General features: G+C 49.3%; 1 protein-coding gene across 1 annotated transcript in view; it reads right to left on the bottom strand.

Annotated features, from left to right (window-relative positions):
* Positions 1 to 25013, bottom strand: part of COL22A1 (collagen type XXII alpha 1 chain) — a 201486-nt gene that overhangs the window by 107248 nt on the left and 69225 nt on the right. Inside the window, exons 16-22 of the mRNA XM_052651665.1 lie at positions 21078 to 21131; positions 20418 to 20462; positions 18789 to 18833; positions 18499 to 18528; positions 18185 to 18238; positions 13484 to 13537; positions 3511 to 3564 (exon numbers count right to left, since the gene is read on the bottom strand). Of these exons, the coding sequence (XP_052507625.1) occupies positions 3511 to 3564; positions 13484 to 13537; positions 18185 to 18238; positions 18499 to 18528; positions 18789 to 18833; positions 20418 to 20462; positions 21078 to 21131 (336 nt within the window). The remainder of the gene's footprint in view (positions 1 to 3510; positions 3565 to 13483; positions 13538 to 18184; positions 18239 to 18498; positions 18529 to 18788; positions 18834 to 20417; positions 20463 to 21077; positions 21132 to 25013) is intronic.

Genomic DNA, 25013 nt, shown 5'->3' with positions numbered 1-25013 from the left:
AGGCAAGAATACAGGAGCAACATGCCATTCTTTTCTCTGGGGGATCATCCCAACCCAGGGATAAAACCCCGGGTTCTGGGGTTCTACAGAATCTGGACTCAGATTCTTTACCATCTGAGCCGCCAGGAGAAGCCAATATCTAAATAACCAATTCACCTAATTATTAAAGAGAGTGACAAATTAGCCAATAGATCTAAACGTTAACAACAACATCACTGTTTTAATTATTATGAATAAAACCAACTGAATAATGACTCTATCAATTAACCAATGAGTCTAATTATTATTAATGGAATGTTTTATCCTTCTTGATACGATGGTGACTACACACCATCATGCTCAGTGATTACAGTGGTGACGTGTAAATAACCAATTAACCTAATTAGCATTAATGATAACAGAAAAGCAAATAACTATTCCTAATAACCACCTTGTTCCAGCTGGAGTAGATTTATGAAATTGGATGGAATCTGAAGGTGCATGAAAATCACTTGCATAATTAGCACATAGTCACACTTCCTGCACAACTTGGAAATGTTTGTTTTCAGAGGTTATTCATGATCGTGCGTCCTCCTCCCTCATGATGGTGAGTCCTCCTCCAGGACACAGCTCCAGGGGCACGGGGATTGCTCCCCCCTCAGGGGAGGGGGTTTCTGGGTAGAGAAACCCAGCTCAGTCCTCTGGGTTCGGCCCCTCCCCTGGCTGTGTTCCCACCCACTCAAGGGTCTGCCAGCCATGCTGACCTCAATACCTTTGCGTAAACAGTCATCTAGACCAGATACAAATTCCCACTTTTCCTAAAAGGCTGCCAGGACACAGGAGCCACCACCTAGAATGTGTATCTTGAGTCTAAAACATTCCAGGATGAATGTTTTCATCCTGAAAAAAGAGGCACCAAAAGCATCTTCCAGAAGGCCAGCTGCCCGGGGCTTGGCTCACCCTGAGGCTGGCTCTTCCTGTTACAGCAAAGCTAACTAAACTCTAAGCTCCATTTCTCTCGGGGCCTTCCCTGCTGGCTCAGATGGTAAAGAATCCACCTGCAATGCAGGAGACCCGGTTCAATTCCTGGGTCGGGAAGATGGCCTGGAGGAGGGACGGGCTGCCCACTCCAGTATCCCTGCCTGGAGAATCCGAGAGAGAGGAGCCTGGCGAGCTACAGTCCACGGGGTTGCAGAGAGCCAGACAGGACTGAGACTAACACATTCATTTTCACTGCTCCATTTCTTTAGACTGGAAACGGGCTAAGCCTTCTCTTCTCCCAGGCGGTTGTAAAGAGCAGACCCAACGGTATGCTGACACACGGAGAGCGTCTGACAAGGGCAGAAACCGAACAGACGGACCCTCAGCCTTCTCGTCAGACCAGGGAGCCCAGGAACGTCCTTTCTGCTGCAACAGAATCAACCCAGATCTTCCAGATCAGCTCAGGGGCTCTCCTCTGGGCCCAAGAGGCTGACGACCTGTCCCCCAGAACCAGAGCTCTGACTATGCCTCTCCCAGGGCTTAGCTCAGAGGACAGTCCCTCTATCGGCATCTCTGCCTGCCCACATCACATCTGGCTCCTCTGGGCACGGACAGGGGCTGCAGGGTTCTTTCCCAGGGCCGCACCAGCACACAGTGGGGGTTAGGTGAACACCTGCTGAATGAATCGATGAGCAAATACACAGATGGCGAGCAGCACAAAACTGTGGCCGGGCCCAGGGCAGGTGGGTGTGCGAGTAAGTTAGGAAGAGTGAATTACGAGCTGGGCAGGGATCCAGCAGGGAGACACTGCTCTTGGAGTGGGCATGGTGGGCTTGAATGCAGCTTTGCGCGTGTGGGGCAGCGGTCCAACGCAGGGAGCTGGGTGGCACCTATCATACACTCTACACCGCCTGGTTCTGAGCCACTGAGATCCCCGAGTACACCAGGGTGCCCCATTTCTGGCAAAATCCCTGCCCTATTTGTGTCTACAGCCTCCAGCTCAAGGCCTGGCACTCAGTAAAGATTCTGTTGAAGGGAAAAGGGCTTCAAAATTTAAAATGAAAGAAAGAAATATATTTTTTAGGGTAGCCGAGAAAACAGTGATAGGGAAAAATATCTGTAACTTAAAGCATTTTGATGGAGCCATATTTACGGTGAATTTTTGAAATACACAAGCTTTGCGCACTGGAAACAAGGTCATAAAACAAATGCAAAAACACTCTTTATCTTGCGCTACTAACATCAAAATGTCACAGTGAGTGTGGAATCTTTAGAAGACCATGAATAATGGCTGGTTTTACAGCCCCTTATTCTGTGTTACAGCCTGACTGGCATGTGAGGGGCTGGAATGAAGTCTGAGATTCGCGTGTAGGGTGCCCGGCACACACTTCATATTCAGAATGGGAAAAGCCCATCTGGAAGCGTGGTCAGCAGCGTGCCCTGGGTGGGTGCCTACCAGATGTTAAAGGACAGTGGCGACCATCACAGAGTTGGGTGTGGAGGAGATGTGCCCAGGAACAAGTGGGCGCCAGAGCTGAGCCTTTACTGCAGCGGGGAGCCAGCTGACAAGCCTGTATTGATCCCGCCCGCCTGCTGCGGCCACTAAGCCAGAAGGATGGGACAGCACCCCGCCTGGGGCTTCCTGTGCTCTCACTGGGACCCCAGCACCTGGGCCACATCCCCACATCTTCTGCTGAAATCATCACCCTGTTTTGTTTTTACTGGCATTTGCGACAAATGACGAAGCGGAAGTTCAGAAGGTAAAGAGACTTGTTCAAGACGCCGCAGCCAGCAAGTGGCCGCGGCTGGAACCCTAATTTCCTAATCTCCGCCTCCCTAACTGTGACCCCACCCCCGCCAACACTTCTCAGGAATTTACCAACCCTGATTCCAGGAAGGCTGGGGCTGGGGGTCGGTGGTGAGCTTTGGTGCAATTAGCAAAGAGATCACAAAGTGGGGTGTGATCACTACCAGTGCTGAGCACCCTGTTCTGTCCACACTGAAGTGTGTGTGTGTCGGGAGGGGGGTGAGGGCGTCACAGTGACTCTGAATTTATAGAAAAGGGGGACTGAGGGGGGTGAGGGCCCAGGTGGCCTGGGATAGGGGTAGGGCTCTCCTGAACAGCAGGTGACCCCGAGAGAGTCTGTGTATTGGGGAGTCACACCCCCACCTGGTCCATGAAATGGGGAGGGTGACCTTGAGCCTGCCCACCTGCTGGGGTGGCTGGAGGGGTCCACGGGGGACCACAGGGGTGGCACACGTGAGACCACGGGGGAGTGGGGAGCTGGACCAGCCTGGGGCCGGGGGAGGAGGTTGACCCTCCTCCAGGCCTAATTCCCACCCCCCAGGAGACTGAATAGCTGTTCTCCCAGCACTGAGGTGGGAGGCAGGGAGGGCGAGGGACCCGCTGCATGTTGTTCTTAATGCTCTGATGAGTATTGCTCAAACTCATGCAAGGGTCTGGTTATAACCTGAGAACTGCTACCCTATCATTTCCTTAATCAGAGAAAGCAGTGTGGCTAAGGAAGAGAATTGGAAGACAGTAGTTACCTGCTGCCCCAGCAAGCCAGGGACTCCAGGAGGACCCGCCTCACCTCTCTTTCCCTGAGGACAAAAAGAAGAAGCCAGGATTAACAGGCAGCCCGCGCCCAGAGCCCGTCTGATGACACGTCTGGAGGAACACCCCTGATAACAGACTGTCCGCCTCGAGCCTCCCTGCAAGGAGGCCGTGTGGGGTCAGGGGGAAGTCTGGGGCCAGGGAGCCTCCCCTTTGGATGTCAGCACCGCAATGTGGCTGACTTTGGCAACACATGGCCCCACATTTTAAAATGTACTGCAGGGTTTACCTGAGAAAAATGCCCTTGTCCTGTCCCCATGACACTCATTCTCTTTCCTTGACAACAACTAATCCTACCAGATGTTGGTTGCTTTCCAGAGGCAGTTTATGTTTAGGCAAGCTTTGCACAGGCTCTCTCTCTCTCACACACACACACACACACGCAAATGCGCCCACACATGCACACATATTCTCTCCTTCTATCCCTTTTTTTCTTTAGAAACTATGGCATAACATTCAATCTGCTGATAAACTCCACTTTATTTCACTTGAGGATTTAACCCAGATGCCTCCTGGGTCAGCACGTGGGAAGCAGCTCCATTCTTACAGCTGCAGACCTCTCAGTACGAGGGCGAAAGGCAATGCATCTCGACTCTGGGCAGGCAGGTCACGCGGACCATTTCTGCGCTTCTGCCATCGGGATCTGTGCTACTCTGCATGACCCCAGCCGGTCATCCCTTGGGGGTGTGATCACTAAGCCTCGGAGTCTACCTGTCTGGACAAGGGTGAGGTGCGTGCTGGCGAGTCCTCACAACACACAGCGTGTACCCTATCATACATGTACATGGACGATGGAAGGCCCCCCCGTCTGCTTTCTTCCTTACAGTTATCCTCACAAGGTCAGATTGCAACAAGAAACGAAAAGGAAGGCATGACTCCGAATCAGAACCACATTCCTTAAGCACCTGCTCTGTGTCAAACCCTCTTCGGGGTTTCCCATACTTCCCTTGTGTCTCCACTCTGCAAGAATCCCCTCGCTCTGGGATGCAGGCACTCTCAGTCCTACTGGGAGGCATGGACACCGAGGTTCAGTCAAGTCTCACCGGTGACCCAGCTAGAACCTGAGGAGGTTAAGATCTGGCTCCAGAGCTGTGTGTGCAGGGCCTGTACATGTGACTCTTACTTGCCAAGGCTCTGACAATGAGATGATTGTGATGAAGTGTCTCTAACAGTCTGCTGGACTACAGAAGCTGGATGACATCAGTGTCTCCCTTCTTCCTTAAACTCTGGCCCCTCCCTCTCTGCCCCTGCACACTCGGGTTTGTCCCCACGCAATGGCCACCCCAGAGGGAAGGTGTCTTTACAACCACAGACTGTGCCAGCCCAGCCCTCTGACCTGCCCTTTCAGTCTGGCGTCTGGTGGCCCTGCTCCCAGCCCTAAGCCACGGCTCACGTGGGCTGCTTAGCTTGGCCCCAAAGATCCCAAGGACTTGGCCCGCCAAGCCACCTCTGTCTGTAGGACCCATGCTCCATCTCAACTTGTCAGAGTCCTATCCCACTCTACTATTTCCTCTTTCATGAAGTCCTACCAGCAGTAATGAAAAATATTGGCAAAATAGGGCGAAAACATATTTGAGACAGATTCCCAGGTGTCATTCAAGAACTCATGAGTTAGAATTGCCAGGGGTGGGGCATGGAGCACTAAGTAAGCGGCTATGAGAACTCAGCCACTCACTGTGATCAAAGAGGCCTTCGATCTTTTCTTTTCCCAAGCCCCTTCCTCGGCAATATTGTAAGAAAAAGAGTTCTAAACCTAACGTAGATGAGGACAGGCAAGCCATTTAACTTGCTGAGTCTTAGTTTCTTCATGGGGAAAATTATAATCATTGTAATTATGTGAAAAGACAATAGTAGAAAAAATAATTCAATATTTGAGAAAATGATTTAAAAAGCATAACAGAGCATCATGCAAATGTAATAGACAGTTATGAGGATGAGAAGGAAGATGACGGTGACTCTAATGAAGAAGAAATGCTAATAGCAGAATTCTGGCCCTTTTGAGTCCTTAAGTGGGTGAGAGACCACATGTCAAGCAGATCTGGCTTCAAAACCACTACCTCCGATGAACGCTGCAAAGATTAAATAACATAATGTCCACCAAGTGCGCAGCGCAGGATCCGACATGAAGAAGTACACAGTGGTGACGGTGGAGTGGTGGTGATGACGGTGGTCATGATGGTGGGGGTGACTGTGATGGTGGTGAAGATGCTGGTGATGGTGCTGACGGCAGGGGTGATGAGGGTGCTGATGGTGGGAATGGTGGTGGTCATGATGGTGGGGGTGACTGTGATGGTGGTGAAGATGCTGGTGATGGTGCTGACGGCAGGGGTGATGAGGGTGCTGATGGTGGGAATGGCGGTGGTCATGATGGTGGGGGTGACTGTGATGGTGGTGAAGATGCTGGTGATGGTGCTGACGGCAGGGGTGATGAGGGTGCTGATGGTGGGAATGGCGGTGGTCATGATGGTGGGGGTGACTGTGATGGTGGTGAAGATGCTGGTGATGGTGCTGACGGCAGGGGTGATGAGGGTGCTGATGGTGGGAATGGCGGTGGTCATGATGGTGGGGGTGACTGTGATGGTGGTGAAGATGCTGGTGACGGTGCTGACGGCAGGGGTGATGAGGGTGCTGATGGTGGGAATGGCGGTGGTCATGATGGTGGGGGTGGGCGGTGGTGAATATGCTGGTGACGGTGTCGATGGTGGGGGTGATGGTGGTGGTGATCATGGTGATAATGCTGATGACGGTGGTGCTGGAAATGGTGGTGGTGACGATGATACTGCTGTTGGTGTTGATGGTAATGGTGGTGGTGATGATACTGTTATTGGTATTGATGGTCGTGACAATGATACTGTTATTTGTGTTGATGGCAATGGTGGTGGTGACGATGATACTGTTATTGGTGTCGATGGTAATGGTGGTGACGATGATACTGCTATTGGTGTCGATGGTAATGATGGTGGTGATGATGATACTGTTATTGGTATTGATGGTGGTGACAATGATACTGTTATTTGTGTTGATGGCAATGGTGGTGGTGACGATGATACTGTTATTGCTGTCGATGGTAATGGTGGTGATGATGATACTGTTACTGGTATTGATGGTGGTGACAATGATACTGTTATTTGTGTTGATGGCAATGGTGGTGGTGGTGATGATTCTGTTACTGGCATTAATGGTAAAGTTACTGGTGGAGGCAGCGGCACTAGGGGTGGTGGGCATAGCAGCAACTCTGCATTCCAGACCTATACTTGGGTGTGGGGATTTGAGAAGTGCTGGCCAGTGCAAGCTATGCATCAATAAATAACCATTCATTCACAATAGGCCTATTCCCTGTCATTTTTTCTTCTCTTTTAAATTGCCAACCAACACATTATTTGGATAAATGTCTATGGTTTATCAACAAGGGCAGAGTTCTCAAGCTAGTCTGGATGTCTGGATGCTGAGCAAGACCACTATTTCCAAGGCCGCCTGTCTGCCCGTGGAAGAGAGAAGTCGATAAATTCAAAAGAGCATCTCCTTCCCAGGCAGGATGAGTTAACACAGCCGCATGAGGGACCGTTATCAGATAAAAAAATTGCTTGTGCAAGTGATTCTAATCTGAGCCGTATGGCCCTTTTGCTCAGTTCTTGTTCTCCATGCCTTCAAATGTCAAACATGATTATTTTCTACTGGTGAGAGCTGAATCCAGGTGCTCAGGGAAAACCTAGAGTGTCCTGAAATAAACCTGGCTCCGTGCCATGATAGGAATCAAACAGTAGCCTGTGATCCAAGCAATGCTGTTACCATCTGGTAGGTCAGGGAAAAGCAAGAAAAAAGGCTTTAAAAATTGAAAAGTAAAAGCAAATTCAACCCAGGGTGCCACCGACAAAAGACTTCTTGTGCTACTCTCTCTTAAGTCTACCAGAAATTGGAGCTGATGGGCCTGACTACACTCAGTCACGTGAGGCCGCTGGCTCCAAGGGCAGAGGTCAGAGCTGCAAGTGATGGGTGCCCAGTGCACCCGCCAGAACAGGTGCTGCCAGCTACTAAGAGGTCCAGGTGCTATCAGCTACTAAGAGGCCTGTGACCCCATGGACTGCAGCCTGCCAGGCTTCTCCATCCATGGAATTCTCCAGGCAAGAATACTGCAGTGGGTTGCCATTCCCTTCTCCAAAGGATCTTTCCCACCCAGGGATTGAACCTGGGTCTCCTGCATTGCAGGCAGATTCTTTACCATCTGAGCCACCACGGAGGTCCACTAAGAGGTCCCACATCTCTCCAAAGTTTCCACTGAAAGGCCTATTAATGTCCAGCGTAGAATTCTGGTGTGTATGTGGACACACACACACACACACACACACACACCCCATCCTAAAGCAAAGGCAGGAATGGTTTGGATCCAGGATGACCTGAGTTCTAATCCCTGCCTCCTCATTTACAATCTGCGTGCTGCTGGGTAATCTGATCTACACCTTCAAGTCTTGCTTTCCTCATCTGCAGAATGGGATTGAAACTGCCAGACCTCATAGGATCCTTGTGAGAATTAAGTGTAAAACATGTGTTCGAAAAACAACAAATGAACAAACAGCTAAATGCCTGCTATGCAATGACTCAACCAACGCTACCTCCTTCCTATCTTATACTAGAGTTCTACACATGTATCAATAGATTCTGTTTTTAAAATTGTTTTTAAAGCAACTGGCACAATCAGACCCACCATAAGACACTTGGGGATCACTCTATCTCTAGTAAGAAAGAGAGCATCACACTTGATAGTATCACTTCTTCAGGTCTCACCTCTTGGTAAGAGAGGAAAGAAGCCAGAAAACATTGATAAAATGATCGAAGGAACCAAAGAGACTGTCTCTAGCTTGTGGAAGGAGCAGTGACAGAGCCCTGAGTGACCCTAACCTGAGCAGGGAGGTCATTTAATACTTCTGGACATTAAATTTCTCACTATCAATCTCAGAGACTCCCTCCACCATGATGAGTCTCCAGTTTAGACATTTCAAATTTGACATTGTTTAAATGCCTGGCAACATGGAATTCTATTAAGCAAATCTTCCCCCCGCGCCCCCCCACCCCTGCCCAACCCTTGTTTTTATCCAAAGGGGAAAGAAGATACCTAGGCTATTTCAGATGGGGCTAGGACCACAGAGCAAGATAAAAGCTAAGTAAAAGGTACAGAGGGAACCAAGTTTTCGTCTTTAAAACTGGACATTCTAGACACACAGATGACTAACAGGTACATGGAAAGGCACTCAACATCCCTAACCATCAGGGAGACGCAAATCAAAACCACAATTTAGATGTAATGTCACATATGTTAGAATGGCTATTACCAAAAAGATAAAGAATAACAAGTGCTGGTGAGGGTGTGGAGAAAAGGGAAGCCCATTGCTGGTGGGAATGTAAATCGGTGCAGCCTCTGTGGAAAACAGTATGGAGATTGCTGAAAAAAAAAAAAAAAGAAGAAGAAGACCCAATCCATGATCCAGCAACCCCAATCCTGAGTATTTATCCCAAGGAAATGAAAAACTAACTTGAAAAGACATATGCACACTCATGTTCAATGCAGCATTATTTACAACGGCCAAGACAGGGACGGTCCCTACACGCCCAGGGATGTAACAATGGATAAAGAACAGTATCATCGTATTACATATGCAATAGAATAGTACCATAAAAAAGATGGAGACCATGCTATTTGCAACAACATGGATGAATCTTGAGGGCACCATGCCAAGTGAAATGCATCGGACAGAAAAAGACAAGTACCTTATGCTCTCACCTATAATATGGAATCTAAACCAAAATTGAACTTATAGAGAACAGACTGGTGGTTGTCAGAGGAGACGGGGTAGATGGTAGGTGAAATGGGTAAAGGTGGTCAAAGTCATAAAAGAAAAGAGCTGGAATTTCCTGTGGAAGGTCAGAACCCAGGTGGCCAGATGGCTAGTCCTGGGTCTTGTTCTGCCCACACCACCTGGGTGTGTCAGCCGCCCAACCGCAGCACTCATGCGCGATCCATGAGCCTTTCACTCTTGCAACCTTAATTGCGTCTGATGTTCACTAGTAACATTCTGTTGTTGTTGAGTGGCTACGTCGTGTCCTACTCTTTGTGACCCCATGAACTGCAACCTGTCAGGATCCCCTGTCCTCCACTATCTCCCGGAGTTTGCTCAGATTCACGTCCATTGCATCACTGATGCCAGCCAACCATCTGATTCTCTGCCACCCCCTTCTCTTCCTGCCCTCACTCTTTCCCAGTATCAGAGTCTTTTCAAATGAGGTGACTCTTCACATCAGGTGGCCAAACTGTTGGAGTTTCAGCTTCGGCATCAGGCCTTTCAATGAATACTCAGGCCTGATTTCCTTCAGAATGGACTGGTTGGATCTCCTTGCAGTGCAAGGGACTCTCAGAAGTCTTCTCCAACACCACAGTTCAAAAGCATCAATTCTTGAGCACTCAGCCTTCTTTATAGTCCAACTCTCACATCCATACATGACTACTGAAAAAATCATAGCTTTGACTAGATGGACCTTTGTTGGCAAGGTGATGTCTCTGCTCTTTATTACAGTCTAGAGCTTTCTTTCCGAGGAGGAAGCATCTATAAATTTCATCTTCTGATGACATTATACATTTAGGCATATTTTATGCACTTATATATGCTTTTATTTTCATATATAATTTTATAAACGTGAGGCACTCCTCTAAGTGCTACAAATACAAAAATAATGTTCTCACAGACTTACATTTTAGTGAAGAAAAACAGAAACGGATTCTCAATAAGAAAAATACAAATTCTCTACAGCAAATTAAAATAGGCTGGTGTGAGAGTGACAGGATGTCTATTTTGAGATGGATGATTAGGGCACAAGAGAATATTCTTGGGGAAAAACTTAGCCTCGTGGAAGCTCTTGTGTGTCCAACTGCCTCAGTGGCCTGGAGCCAGGCTGCCTCCACTCTGGAACGTTCTGGGCTTTGGAACGCTCCGGGCTCAGATGCTCTGCAGTGCTACCAGCTCCAGCTAAGAGTGCTCCCCTAACCACCCTCTCCCCAGTGTCTCGCTCAGATGAGCACGAGAAAATCAGAACCTCAGACAGGCTTGAGCACCTCCTTTTTCTTTTTCTGACAGCATAGTATTCTTTATTAAAATATCAAGGTCTGCTAACTTAGAAAACATGACATTCCAAAGAGGATATCTGTTCAGATCCATAAAAAAGAGAAAAGCCTCTAAGTACACTTGATCTTTGCACTCATCACTGTTTTTAACAGTCTGCTCTAATTGCTAATCTTATTTCTTTGTTTTTTAAATCGAGGATAATTGCCTTAAAACGTTGCGGTGGTCTCTGCTGTACATTAATGCAGATCAATCATAACTCTTATATAATTTATACATATACAAATTTATATTTATAAATATAAATTTATTTTTATAAATTTATTAAAATATATAAAAATAAATTTTTGAGCCTCCGTCTCCTCCCATCCCATGTCTTTAGGTCATCACAGGGCACCAGGCTGGGCTCCCAGTGTCATTCTCCTTTACACACGACAGTGTGCACATGTGCATGCCACTTTCTCCTCGTGTCCTGGGACTGATGAACCTATCCACGGAGGAGAAGTGCAGAGCCAGACCTGGAGCACGGACACGTGGATACAGCTGGAGCAGGAGTGGGTGGGACAGACTGAGCAGCTCCTCTGCCTCCGTCTGAGGCAGGAACCCAGCCACGCAGTGAGTGCCCAACCCCCCTCCTCCACCAGCGGGGGGACAGGAGGATGAGATGGGGTGGAGATGTGGATGGGGAAGGGGGTGCCCTGCTGCAACCCCCCCTCCCTTTCACATCCTCATTGTGGAAAAACAGCAGCTTTGTCCAAAATGACTGTGTTCGCCCCGCCGGGGATTACGCTGTCTGCCTATCGCTAATCTCTAAAGTAAAGGGCCTGGATCCCTTTCCTCAACCCATGTTTTAGTCTCACGGTCTCAGTTCCCGGGTCCCTGGGCTCATCACTGTCTCATCTCTTTCCCCATTGTGGCCTGAGCACTGAAACCAGGAGCTCTTTAGAGCAACGTTTCAGTGGACGCTGACAAGGCAGGTCACCCGCTGCAAGGGGAGGGATAAGGTTGTGAGTGAGTCGTCACCCTGTCTCAGGCCCTCCTGACTCAGCCAGAGGCGGCGAAACAGGAGGCCGCCTCCCAGCCACACCGGCATCGGCCGCCGTCTCTCCCGCGTGTCCACAGGATAGGCCACCGAGCAGCACCCATGGGAAGCCGTCTCTCCCGCGTGTCCACAGGATAGGACATGGGAGAGGTTCCCATGGGAGGGAACAGCTTGAGTCAGGAGATTATCAGCAACGCTGCAGGGCCGGCGTCCCCAGGGACATGCGTGGCCATCACCCCCTGCTCACCCGCGGATGCAGGACGAGACAGGAGCCTCCTGCGGGCCCCTGGCACATGCTCTACGAACACTCTCGCCACCCCGCCCTGTGACTCCAGGACAAGAGAATGCAGCGATGCCTGGAGATGACCGTGCTACGTGAAGGGAGTCAGAGAAGGACAAGCCCCACTTCATATCGTTTATACGTGGAATCTAAAACACGCCACAAATAAAGCAGCTACCAAACAGACTCACAGACACTTAGAGCAGACTTGTGGTTGCCAAGGGGTGGCGGGAGGGGAGGAGTAAAAGTCTGGGATTAGCAGATACAAACTGCTAATAAACATGCAGGACAGATAAACAGAAGGCCCTACCGTACAGCACAGGGACCTATACCCAACGGCCTGGGATAAGCCATGATGGAAAAGAATAGTGAAAAAGAGTGCACGTATGTGTGTGTTTGAGTCACTTTGCTGTGTAGCAGAAACTAACACAACATTCGGAGAAGGCCATGGCACCCCACTCCAGTACTCTTGCCTGGAAAATCCCATGGATGGAGGAGCCTGGTAGGCTGCAGACCATGGGGTCGCTAAGAGTCGAAAATGACTGGGTGACTTCACTTTCACTTTTCACTTTCATGCATTGGAGAAGGAAATGGCAACCCACTCCAGTGTTCTTGCCTGGGGAATCCCAGGGACGGGGAAGCCTGGTGGGCTGCTGTCTATGGGGTCACACAGAGTTGGACCTGACTGAAGCAACTTAGCAGCAGCAGTAGCAGCAATACAACATTGTATATCAACTGGACTTGAATAAAATAATTTTTTTTAAAAACCGTGATGCTACAAAATTAGAGCCAGAAGTCAGGAAATGTGAGCTGAGTGTTCACTCTGCGCGAGGTCCCCTGCTGGGAACTGAGGACCCGGAGCTGAGGGTCAGCCCTAGTCTCTGGTGGTGGGGGGTACCAAGGTGGGCAGGCAGCTCTGGTGGGCTACAGCAGCCTCTATTCTACAACACAGGAGTCAAACCCATAGGTGTGCACAATCTGGACACAAAAGAAAGGGAGGGGCTCTATCAGATCAAATGATATGCTCCTAAGAAATTATGAGATTCAAAAACCATATGGATTCTTCACTCAAGAGTACCTGAGAGCCTATGGGCAGACCTCTATTATATCATGATTATTTTTTCTTATTCTCTCCTCAAGGCTTAGCTCAAACATCACCTCTTTCAGGAGGCCCTGGCTGGCCCCCAGCTTGGGTCAGTACTCTAAGGATTGAGTGTCCTCTGATCACACAGAGATGTGAGTTTCTATGTACACAACTCATGGAAAACCACACACTCGTCTGCAGGAGATGAGCCAGGACCCAGCTCGAGGCTGCCCATCCTCAGCCACTGTCGAACTCAGCTAACCCTTCAAGTTGCTTCCAGCATTCATCTCAACCTCAGGAGACCGGCACTATCTCCTCTGTGTGAGCAGCTAAAATGGAGAGTGTGGTGTGGCTGAGTTGGGGCACCAGGAAAGAAACACAGTTTACTTACTCGGAGACCTTGCAAACCGGGAGGTCCGTCCTTGCCTTCTGGACCTGTCAGACCCTTCAGGAGGCAGAGAAAGGGGAAAAAAACAACAGAGATGGATCATGGTAAACACACACAGTAGACACCACAGGATATACTTTGTCTGGACACTCCCATTGGATAGGAAAATACCACCCCATTCAAATGGGGAACCTGGGAGGTCAGGAGGGGAAAAAAAATAAAACAAAAACCATCTAATTCCATCAAGTCTGTAACACTTAAACATGTGCACCTATCCAATGTAATTAAGTGTGATTGACAACCAAGACATAGGCACCATCGTTCATGCTCTAAAGACAAGCACAGTAAGGACCAAATGCCCGGCCTCGATGCTCTGCATCAAGTGCACACAAGACAGCGTCCAGAACCCAAGCGTCTTCAGCTCTAAGCCTGGTGTCTTTGTCGCTGTATCTTGATGGCTGGGCAAGGACGGGCTTGGGTTATCTGACCCTCCATCCACAGTGATATCCAAACTGATTGTCTGCATAAATAAATGAAATTGTCTGAGCGCCGAAGAATTGATGCTTTTGCACTGTGGTGTTGGAGAAGACTCCTGAGAGTCCCTTGGACTGCAAGGAGATCCAGCCAGTCCATCCTAAAGGAGATCAGTCCTGGGTATTCATTGGAAGGACTGATGTTGAAGCTGAAACTCCAATACTTTGGCCACCTGCTGCGGAGAGCTGACTCATTTGAAAAGACCCTGATGTTGGGAAAGATTGAGGGCAGGAGGAGAAGGGGACAACAGAGGATGAGATGGTTGGATGGCATCACCGACTCAATGGTAATGGGTTTAAGTGGACTCCAGGAGTTGGTGATGGACAGGGAGGCCTGGCGTGCTGTGATTCATGGGGTTACAACGAGTCACACAACTGAGCGACTGAAATGAAATGAAGGAAGGAAGGAAGATCAATTTCCACTAAGTAAGGAAAACTGGCCCAGGAACTGACTAAAATCCTGCCCTCTAACCCCTCACTATGTATCTCCTGCCTGATCTCAGACAAGTACACTGAGCGCCCTTGAACCTCAGTCAGCTCATCTCCAAAGTGAGGATAATATACCTTCTACTCAGTGGCCATGAGGACAAAGTGAGGAATGGGTGCAAAGGCCCTGACATGCACCTGGGTCTCCTGACAGCACCCTGGTTTATACTTATGTGCATAATGACGTCATCTAGAATATGGCATGACATATGGATTGGAAAATGAAGCCTTCAGCTCTGAGACCCTATCACCAACTTTATCAGTGAATTGGGGCCAACAACTCCCTCTCTGCACTTCAAATTCCTCATTTTCAATAATATGTTGTTTTTGTTCACTCAGTCATGTCCAACTCTTGCAGCCTTATGGACTGTAGCCTGCGAGCTCCCCTGTCCATGGGATTTCCCAGGCAAGAATACTGGAGTGAGCTGCCATTTCCGTCTACAGGGGATCTTCCTGACCCAGGGATTGAACCTGTGTCTCCTATGTCTCCTGCATTGGCAAGCGGGGGATTCTTTACCCCTGAGCCACCTGGGAAGCGAGTCTATAGACTCAATAATATGACTGTCATACAAACAGCTATTATTGCCACATTTTGCATAACTATTAAGAGACAGAACTGTATTGAGGTTTAAGGTCTTTTCTGTTAATAACACCATTAAAACGAACATGTGACTGTACCAACTATAGTAATCAAAGGTTTAAATATCCCTTTCTCACAAGGATTATTCCAGTGAGATCAGGGCACACTTCAAGGGAAGCCCCTGCAGAGGTGAGTTTTCCTGAAGCATCAAGAAATGTCTCTCATTTGACCTGCCCAGCTGGTCCTTCTTTATTACATTCAATCAAACATTGATACAACTACCACAATCCATTTCATCTTGGGGAAAGGATGAAAGATGCACGCCTCCTCAATGACTCCCAGCATCTGGGTGCAGAAGGATGCGTGCTGTTTCCACGTAGAGAATGGGATGCACTTTCCACTCTCTGGGATTGCTTGTCACAAACTCAAAGTTTTCCCTTCTCAACAGAAGCTGCTAAAGCCAGGCTTTTGCTCTCCTTCAATCTAATGAATACTTAGGGAGCCACTGTTCTGCAGAAGGCCCTAGGCCAGGTGCTGCTGGGGATTCAGAAAACCAGAAATAACAACTGATCTCTGTATTGGGCTTAATAAGGCTTCCTAGAGCAGTGCTTCCTACGATCACCCATTTAACTCTCACAGCACATTAATGTAGGAGGTGACATTGATGATGATGATCTCCAGGAAAACAGAAGAGGATAAGATGGGTACAGTGATGCCATCAAGACCCAAAGCTACTCGGTGGATGAACTGGGACATGAAACCAATGCTCTGGGGCTCCTAACCCCAAGTGTCTTCCATGGCCATAGTGCTCCTTAAGAGCTCAAACTGAAATCAGGTCTCACTTTGACGTCCCTCCTAAATACTTGCTGTGGGTCACTCCTTCACAAGCATGTATTAAGTTCCCACCATGTGATAAACTGCGGATTTGAGAAATGGGAGAGATACTGGCCCTGGCCTTAAGAACTTTACACTCTAGGCCTGTTCCTCATTTTTCACAAGGTCTTTTGGTAGGCTATTGGCTTTTTGAACTCCTTCCAGGGGAATTTCATCACCAACACCATGTACTGTACTCAATCCCATTCTGTCAAGAGCATCTAGCCCCGAGACCCTCTTCAGGACCCTGGACAGCTCCACTGAGCTGCAGGGTTGTGCTCTTCCAGTATTTGCAACAACTGTGGGTTCAGGACCCTCTCCTTGTTCTAGAAAATGGCCTGAAGGAATGATATGAAACACTTGAATCCTCATTGCAAGTGTCAACTCACAATTATTTCTTTTTCACACTTTTCACTAAACTATGAAATCAGTCCATGTGCTTTCATCCTATCTCCACCCTTAAATATTTCACTTGATATAAAGCATGTGACCAAAATGTTTGAGGTTTCTTCCTTCCCTCTCTTCCTCATTTATCAAATTTTACATAAAGGGGAAAAATGCCATTAGTACATCCCAGACCCCTGAATGAGGGATCAAGAAGGCTGCCTTGGGAATAAGCAGGCCTGGGTGCTGTTACCTTCTTATTCCTTAGTGGGAACCGAGAGGTAAAGTCACTCTGCTCTGTGCAACTCGGAGGAGGTGTTGCTGCACTGTGCACTCAGGGGTGAAAAGAGGATGGGCTAGACTGTCAGATGGATCTGGGTTCAAAGCTCAGTCTTGCTTTTTAGCTATGTGACTTTGTGCAAGCTACTTACTTATATCTCTGTGCATATCTTCTTTGGTTAAAAAAAAAAAACACTTCACCCTTCCATACTATGCATATGTTTGCCTACAATATGTACTACAACACCGATGATCAATACTTTCCACTGACTGATCTGAGCACCCTGTATTACCCATGTTATCTACTTGAAATATCTCAACATATCGACGATGGTGGGGAGATTTGGAAATCAAGCCTCAGAAGGGTTTAAGTAAGGTATCTAAGGTTATAGAGATAGAAGGGAAGTTATTCTAACCTGAATTTTTTGATGTGAAATTTTTCTAATTATACTGGCATTAAACACCATCTCAATTCTAAAGGAAATCAACCCAGAATGTTCACTGGAAGGACTGATGCCGAAGCTCCAGCACTTTAGCCACCTGGTGAGAAGAGCCAACTCATTGGAAAAGACCCTGATGCTGGGAAAGACTGAGGAGTAGGAGGAGGTAACAGAGAATGAGATGGTTGGATGGCGTCGTCAAATCAAAGGACATAAATCTGAGCAAACTCTGGGAGATGGTGAAAGACAGGGAGGCCTGGTGTGCTGCAGTCCATGGGGTCGCAGAGAGTCAGACATGACTGAGTGACTGAACAACAGCAAAACACACCTTCCAAGTTTCTTCCAGTTTTTACCCCAGCAAAAATATACACATTTATCCTAATGAGAAATAGGCTTTATTGTAAATATGATTATAAATCTGAGTTACTTTAAATATGATCTATGGGAATTTCAAAATAAGAGTTGTTTTATTTCCTTCAATGAAACACTCACTTGAAAGAAGCAGAAGTCTGTTACCAAAAGGGACCTGATTCAACCACCAACATGTGGAACTGACTGATTCATATTCATCATCCTTAGTATCTGAACTCACATCAAAAATGATCACAGAGTCCCTTTGAATGGCCTTTTCCCAGATGGTTATTCTTAACATCAAATTCTTAACCAAGGGAGAAACCTAAGGCTGAAGTGTTCCAAGCCACTTCAAAGCCGGTATTAATTAGAAACAAGCGAAAAGCAAATGTGCATTGGAAATGATTCAACTGGTGTTGAAGCTCCAATGTTTTTATTCTGTTTTATCTGAAAGGAAGCTTAAACACCAGACTGAGCACCAGAACCCCAGCCCTGGCCAGTCTGGGCCTGGGGACTCTGGAGGCAGGCTGCCTGGGCTTCGGCTCCAGGTGCAAACTTGCTCGTGCCCAACTCGCGCCTGGTGATCTCAGCCCTTGAGGCCCAGTGTCTCCTGTGCTAGATGCTGGCAACAACCCCTGTCACTCAGGGTGATGGGATGAGCCTCTGAAATAACCCTGCACTTGGCAGCGAGAATGGCCATGATCTGCAAACCTAGAGGTGTGCAGATCGGACCCCAGGCTGAGGAGGGCAGGGACGGGGAGGGTGGGGAATGACTTACCGGAGCGCCTGGTGGCCCAGGTGGGCCCTGGTGACCCCGTGGTCCAGGGGCTCCCTGGTAACACAAGCCAAACATGAATTAGCTGTGACACCCCCTCCTCATGTCCCAGGGCTCCAACCAGGACCCTCTGCTGACTGTCTTCTTCCCGAGTTCCCAGCAGGGACTCAGAGACACTGGTGCGAATCAGCGTTCCTGGCGGACAGTCGATCTGACCCATCTCTGAGGGGCTCCGTCTGAGCTCAGCAAGCAGTCTCACCCCTATGCTGGTGGCCTTTCTATTTCTGCCACCACCTGGGGTCCCACATCCCGCTTACCTGCTCGCCTTTCAGGCCCTCTCTCTGCACCTGGGGGACAAACCAGATGTCAGCAAAGCTGGTGGCCTCTTCTCAATAGCCACCCTCACTCCACTCCATGGTGGGCATTTGCACAGCCATTTCTGACTTTTCTCTGATTTTATCCCATTTTCAGTGTGCAAAAGCTTCAGAGCCAGCTCTTGTCATCAGAAGAGTTCCTCGTCATTCTCAGAGGCAACAACTGTCCCAACTACACAATCCGATCAATGTCTGAGTCCGGGATTTTAACCTCAAGGGGCTGCACCACTTACCACAGAGCCTGGAAGCCCAGGGGGGCCTGCAGGACCCACGGCACCCTGCGGAGAAATGACAGCCATTTCTTATAGGGAACTATTTTGATATTGAGCTATAGCCACAATGACTGTTTCAAATTGTAAAGCAGCCAAGATCTGTCCCAGTAACATTGCTTCAACATGAGTTGAGAGTCATTGTATCATCACTCAAGGACCTCTGGTTTCTAGACCCAACAAATGCTCCAAACCATACCATGGCCCTTGGACCTTGTCTTCCTACTTCTGCTGCATTGATCATAATAAGCAATGAAAACTCAGCTATCTCCCAATCAGGAGGGGCCAAACGTCTCTATAAATGAGGGGGAGGCTGGAATTTATAATACACACACATACAGACACACACACAGTAGTGGGAAAGAGCTGTCACCTAGATCCAAACTTTAAGAACCATCCCCTCTTAGTGACTTGAAATAAACTACTTATTTTAGGATTTAGCATCCTCAGTGTCAAGAAACTTCAAGAATACATTAAAATCCTGACACCAGGGTAACAGAGCAATATAAATCTCAACTCTAAAAATATTTAGACAGAGAGAGAATAATTCGGAAAGAACTGAAGTTCAAGAAAAGATCAACCTTCTCCAGCCACCACTGCTCAAGAGAGGCTTTCTCAGCCCATGGGGGTCTTATTTATTTATAACTATACCCTGTTTCCGAAAGGAGTCAGAGCAGCCTTTTTCTTTTCATTTTCAGCATGTGCTGGGAAGGCGTCCGAGTCGGGCAGTGACCTTGACCTGCACTCTGCAGTGTGACACTGAGCACAAACCATGTATCTCTGGCCCAGCCTTCTTTGCTTTAGCCAGATTCCCCCCGCTGCCCGTCTCTCTCCTGCCTGTTCTCAGACCCAAAGTCTGATGTCTTTCTTAAGGGCCTAATCATCTGAAAGAAACTCTTTCTCTTGTACTAAATGCAGGGCAGATGGGTCTCATCACCCCTCCTGCCATAAATCCAGAGCACAGCCTGCCTTCTCCGTTTCCCTTGTGACCCTGAAGGCCTAGCAAGGTAATCATCTTCATATGTTTTCATAGCACTTCACAATTTTACACACAGTTCTCTGCATTACAGAAATCCTAAACAGCAAATTCACTGAGTTAATAAGCCTTGTTGTAAAAATGTTCTAACACAGATGACTAGCAGGATGAGGTGCAACCTCTATTTTATTTATGAAATACCCAGCACATTTTCAGAATTATAATTCTGGTTAAAAAAACAGTAAACCTTCCAAAGGAGAGGAGGAGAAAGAGGAAAAGGAATTTGTAAGATTTTTGTATTTGCTCCTACTCTGCCTTAGCCCAAAAAGCCATTTAAGTAGCACAACATTTTAGTATGTCTAGATGTTATATAATGGGGATTTTCATTTGTTTTTTAGATGGATTTTTATTCCCCCAAATAGAAAAACATGTTTAAACACAATAACCAGAAATTTCTTGTAGGCTGAGTTCTAATGCACGATTCACCACCTCTGTCTGCACTTTGTTCCCAGAACTCCAGCACGGCCACCCCCCAAAACACAGGCCTCGATTTGTTTAGGGGAGCAGCTCCACACCTGCTCGTCAGGAGCCATCTCCCACCCCAGTACCTGGCTTACCTTCTCCCCCTGGAGCCCTGGCTTGCCAGGAGGGCCGGGTCTTCCCTGGAAAGAGAAGAACACGGGGTCTGTCAGGGGAGTGAGTGGAGATGGCAGGGCTGAGGGTAACACACCTCCAGATCTGTTCCTGGCCTTTTCCCCAGAAGGTCTCCTCCACAAGTTTTCCCAGACCGCACTTGTCGCTATAAAGTTACCCCAGGCCCACATCTCCATGTGGTCCCCTTGGGACTCCTGGATGCATCTCATAGAACACCCGTATCGGGACATTAAGAGTTCTATTAATTTGTACAGCTTCATATTATTCCCTGTGTCTATTTAATACACACCCTGATTTATTCAACTTGTTTCTTATTTATGAGCATCTGGGCTGTCTGTAATCGTTTAGTCTCAGGGACAGGACTGCAACTCATGCGTCTCTCTGAACACACGCACGTTGCCTGTGGTCTTCCCATTGATGACCAGCTGTCGTGTTACTAAGGTTAGACCAGTTTTAAAGTGGTGTGTTCTCTGGGATCCCTCCACTCTGGCCTGGAGGAGTCCATGAGTGGCAAGCTGGGGGCTGGTCATTAAGCCTCCCGAAGCCCCCAGCGGAGCAGGACAGACTGAAGCCCACAGGCCCTACGAGCCTGACTCAGGCCCCACCCTATCCTGCCCACCTACCTGCTCACCAGCCTCCCCCTGCTTCCCGGGGAATCCATCCAGGCCTCGCTCCCCCTGGCAAAGGAAGCAAAGTGAGATGAACAACAGAGGGACACGCCCAGGGTTAGTGTCACAGAAACGAAGGGCCAGCAAAGGCATTTAGCGCTCCATTGTGCTCTGCTCTCCACCAGGCACCAGGCGAGAACTCCCCCAAACACACACACACACACACCAGGAGGTACACACACACATATACCAGGAGACACACACACCAGGAGACACACACACACACACCAGGAGACACACACACACACACCAGGAGACACACACACACCCCAGGAGACACACACATATACCAGGAGACACACACACACACACCAGGAGACACACACACATACCAGGAGACACACACATATACCAGGAGACACAAACACACCCCAGGAGACACACAAACACACCAGGAGACACACACACACCCCAGGAGACACACACACACACACACCAGGAGACACACACACACACCAGGAGACATACACACACACCAGGAGACACACACACACCAGGAGACACACACACACCAGGAGATACACACCAGGAGACACACACACACACCAGGGTACACACACACACCAGGAGACACACACACACCAGGAGACACACACACACACACCAGGAGACACACACACACCAGGAGACACACACACACACCAGGAGACACACACACACCAGGAGACACACACACACACCAGGAGACACACACACACACCAGGAGACACACACACCAGGAGACACACACACACACCAGGAGACACACACACACCAGGAGACACACACACACACCAGGAGACACACACACATACCAGGAGACACAAACACACACCAGGAGACACACAAACACACACCAGGAGACACACAAACACATACCAGGAGACACACACACACCAGGAGACACACACACACACCAGGAGTCACACACACACACACCAGGAGACACACACACACCAAGAGATACACACACACATACCAGGAGACACACACATACACGACGCACACATACACCAGGAGACACACACCTGGAGAGCCCCTCCCCTCTCTACACACACACCCACACACCAGGAGAGAGAGACACACACACACACAACCTACACATACCCCCCACACACACACACCAGGAGACACACACCTGGAGAGCCCCTCCCCTCTCTACACACACACCCACACACCAGTAGAGAGACACACACACCAGGAGAGCCCTTCCCCTGCCTACACACACACACATACACGGGAGAGAGAGAGACACGCACACACACACCAGCCTAGACTCTCAGTGTACTGGGGGTCAAGGGGCAAGAAGCTGCAGCGAGGCCCCAGAGCTGCTGGCAGCAGAACCACGGGCTGCTGCTCCAAGGCCTGGGCTCCCATCCCCAGAAGGGCAGGACCCCGGGACACCCTCCCCGGGGCCGCAGGAGCTCGCCCCAACACCCCGCCAAAGCTGTCCAGAGAGCACGCTCTTCTGGACAGAGCAGCGGCAGCTGTGTCCAACTTCTGGTCCCCAGGGAGTGGGCGCCCCTCTTTGCGACTGAGTGGACCCACTGTCCACTGTGCCGACTGCCCCGAGCCCAACGGCCCCTGGACAATCCATTCAGGCCTCACTGCCCCTCAGTCACTAGGAGGTCCTTGTGCCCACGGAGCCTCCATACCTCGTGCCTGGCAGAGCCTTTCTGGAAGATGCCGAAAGCAAGGCCGGCCCGCCTGCCCCACGCCCTCAGAGAAGGTCCTGACAGGCTCTGGCAGAGCTGGGCTCGGCAGCGGGCAGGCACTCGCTCTCTCTGGCCACTCTCCACGTCTGGGAGGCCAGGCAGCGGGATGCACCTGTCTCGAGGGGAGATGGAAACTTCCTTTTTGCTGATTTAAGAAATTTAAGAGGTTCGCAAGAAAATAAACTCTTCTAAGTACTCATCAGATATAAGAACTGGAAAGAAGCCCAAGAGATCATGCAGCCCAAGCATCTGGTTTGACAGATGGGAAAACAGAGGTGCAGAGAAGGAACCAGCTCCCCCCAGAGTCACCGAGAACATCGGCAAGGGAGCTGGGGATCAGAGTCAAAGCAGAGCTCTCAGCGCTCAGGTTATGCCTCCCTGCCGATCCTCTATGCCTTGCTGTTTCTCCCCTTCTCGTCTCCCACTCTCCATAAATATGGCCTCTGTTGCCCAGCACTGCTCTAAGCATTTTACAAACATTAAGTCATTTAATCCTCATAGCAGTCTTACATAATAGCTACTCTACATTGAGGAAACTTGAGACTCAGAGGTGAAATCAACTCTCCAAAGATCACACTGCTTGCAGACCCCAGGGCTGAGCCTGAAACCTAGGCAACCTGGCTCTGGAATCACCATGCAGGGCTTCCTCTGGGCCCTCTGGGCCAGACTGTAGACTAAGGCTGACGGCTGATGGCTGGACTTCCTCTCCAGGACCTGCCCTGCAGGTGACCCCCTGCTCTCCCAGCTTCCCTGCCAGGTGGCGGCTGCAGGGCTCTGGGCTGTGGCTCAGCCCTCCTGCCGCATCTGTTCCCCAACTGCCTGCTTCCGGGGGAAACCTTCAAATTGGACCCATCGCCCCATGCACCAGGGCTGCCCATCAAGCCTGTGCCTGGACCCCCAGTTACCCGAAGGGTCATTTCCCAGTCCCCACCTTGTAGAGAAGAGCAGCAGAGGGCCACAGAGAGGCCCTCCACCCAAAACCTGACACACAGAGCCACAAGAACTCTCTCCAAAGAACAAAGGGACATGCGCCCCCAACCACCACGGCAAGGGACTCCACTGTTGAAGCTGCAGTGATGAAAGTTTGATATCCGAACAAACAGAAACCACGCTTTGTGGCCTGAGGTGAGGGGCATCACCCTGGCTCTCGCCCCCTTCCTTCCAAGGAGCCTTTTGGGGACCCACACGCTTGGCTTCCTGAGTCATACAACACATTCGTCTCCTTTGACCACAATCTCCCTTCTAAGGCAGCGGCCGGAGAAAACCATCCTACATTGGGAAAAATAAATAAACAAAGGCATTGGTGTGAAAATGTTCACCAAAGCAGTATTTTTTAATCATGACAAACTGGAAATAATCCTTACTGATCGATAATAGGGGAATGAGCACATAAATCACGGCCTATTCACACAGGGGGACGCTGTGCAGCCACTTAAGATAAATCATAGACGTCTGCAGCAGCACGGGTGGGGGAGACGCTGCCTGGAGGAAGAGGAGACGCGATGCAAAGCAGAACACGTCACGCGGGATGATGCAGAAAGACATTGGAGACACAGGAGAGAGTCCTGCAAGAAATCAGGAAACGGGCCAGAGTGGTCGCCTGCAGCTGCAGTGGGATGGTGCAATTGCAGGCTGTTGTTTGTTTTTTTTCTTCCTGTTTCCAGATATGGCTGTGTGTGTGTGTTACGTTGCTTGAAATAAAATTAAATTTCTTAATAATTTAGAAATGTTCTATAAACAAAAGAAACACATACGCCAGGAAGACAGAACAGGGCAGGTGCTGAAAAGGGGGCTGGAACACAGCTAAGTGCGAGAGGGCCAATTTCCAACTTTTGATCTGAAGGAGCTCAGTGAGCGGATGGGCCTGGGATTCCTGGGAATTCAATGCTCGCTGCTACCTGGGGAGGTGGGGCAGGGCGTGCCATCCTTCTCCCCACCCCCAGGGCCCCGAGAACTCCACCCATGGAAAGGTCTGGTCTGTGGATGACTTGTGACCTGGTGACATCAATATGAAGGCACAGCCAGCCTCGGCATGGAGAGTCTCAGCTGAGGTCAGGTCACTGCGCTCAGTCCACAAGGCTGAGCGTGGGTCACCAAGGTCACAGCTGTCCCCGCGCCCCCTTGCCTCCATTGAGAGTCAGCGTCCCCGAGGTGTGGAGAACACAGGCCAGTTGCTAAGGAAGATGTGAATCCCCAG

This window comes from Budorcas taxicolor, chromosome 14 (assembly GCF_023091745.1).
Source record: "Budorcas taxicolor isolate Tak-1 chromosome 14, Takin1.1, whole genome shotgun sequence".
NCBI lineage: Eukaryota > Metazoa > Chordata > Mammalia > Artiodactyla > Bovidae > Budorcas > Budorcas taxicolor.
The sequence above is the reverse complement of the archived record's forward strand: the minus strand, read 5'-3'. Positions and strand labels throughout refer to the sequence as shown.